The 284-nt window shown below is 47.5% G+C and overlaps 1 protein-coding gene across 1 annotated transcript in view; it reads right to left on the bottom strand.

The window, feature by feature from the left end:
- The window catches only part of ftsj1 (FtsJ RNA 2'-O-methyltransferase 1), an 8,907-nt gene that overhangs the window by 2,971 nt on the left and 5,652 nt on the right, over positions 1-284 (bottom strand). The window contains exon 8 of the mRNA XM_034879019.1: positions 126-209. Within this exon, the coding sequence (XP_034734910.1) occupies positions 126-209 (84 nt within the window). The remainder of the gene's footprint in view (positions 1-125; positions 210-284) is intronic.

Genomic DNA, 284 nt, shown 5'->3' with positions numbered 1-284 from the left:
AGTCTCTTTATATAGACCTTAGTGGTCCCTAATACTGTATCTGAAGTCTCTTTATATAGACCTTAGTGGTCCCCTGATCCAGATCAGATATCCAGAGCGCATACAGTAAAAAGGCTCGTAGTTACCGTAGGAATGATCCAGCAGAGGGTTGGACATGTTGGGGACGTAACCTTCAGGAGGAGAGTAGTTCTGACACACCACGAAGGCCTCTGCGCACACACACACACACACACACACACACACACACACACACACACACACACACACACACACACACACACACA

This window comes from Etheostoma cragini, chromosome 8 (assembly GCF_013103735.1).
Source record: "Etheostoma cragini isolate CJK2018 chromosome 8, CSU_Ecrag_1.0, whole genome shotgun sequence".
Taxonomy (NCBI): domain Eukaryota; kingdom Metazoa; phylum Chordata; class Actinopteri; order Perciformes; family Percidae; genus Etheostoma; species Etheostoma cragini.
The sequence above is the reverse complement of the archived record's forward strand: the minus strand, read 5'-3'. Positions and strand labels throughout refer to the sequence as shown.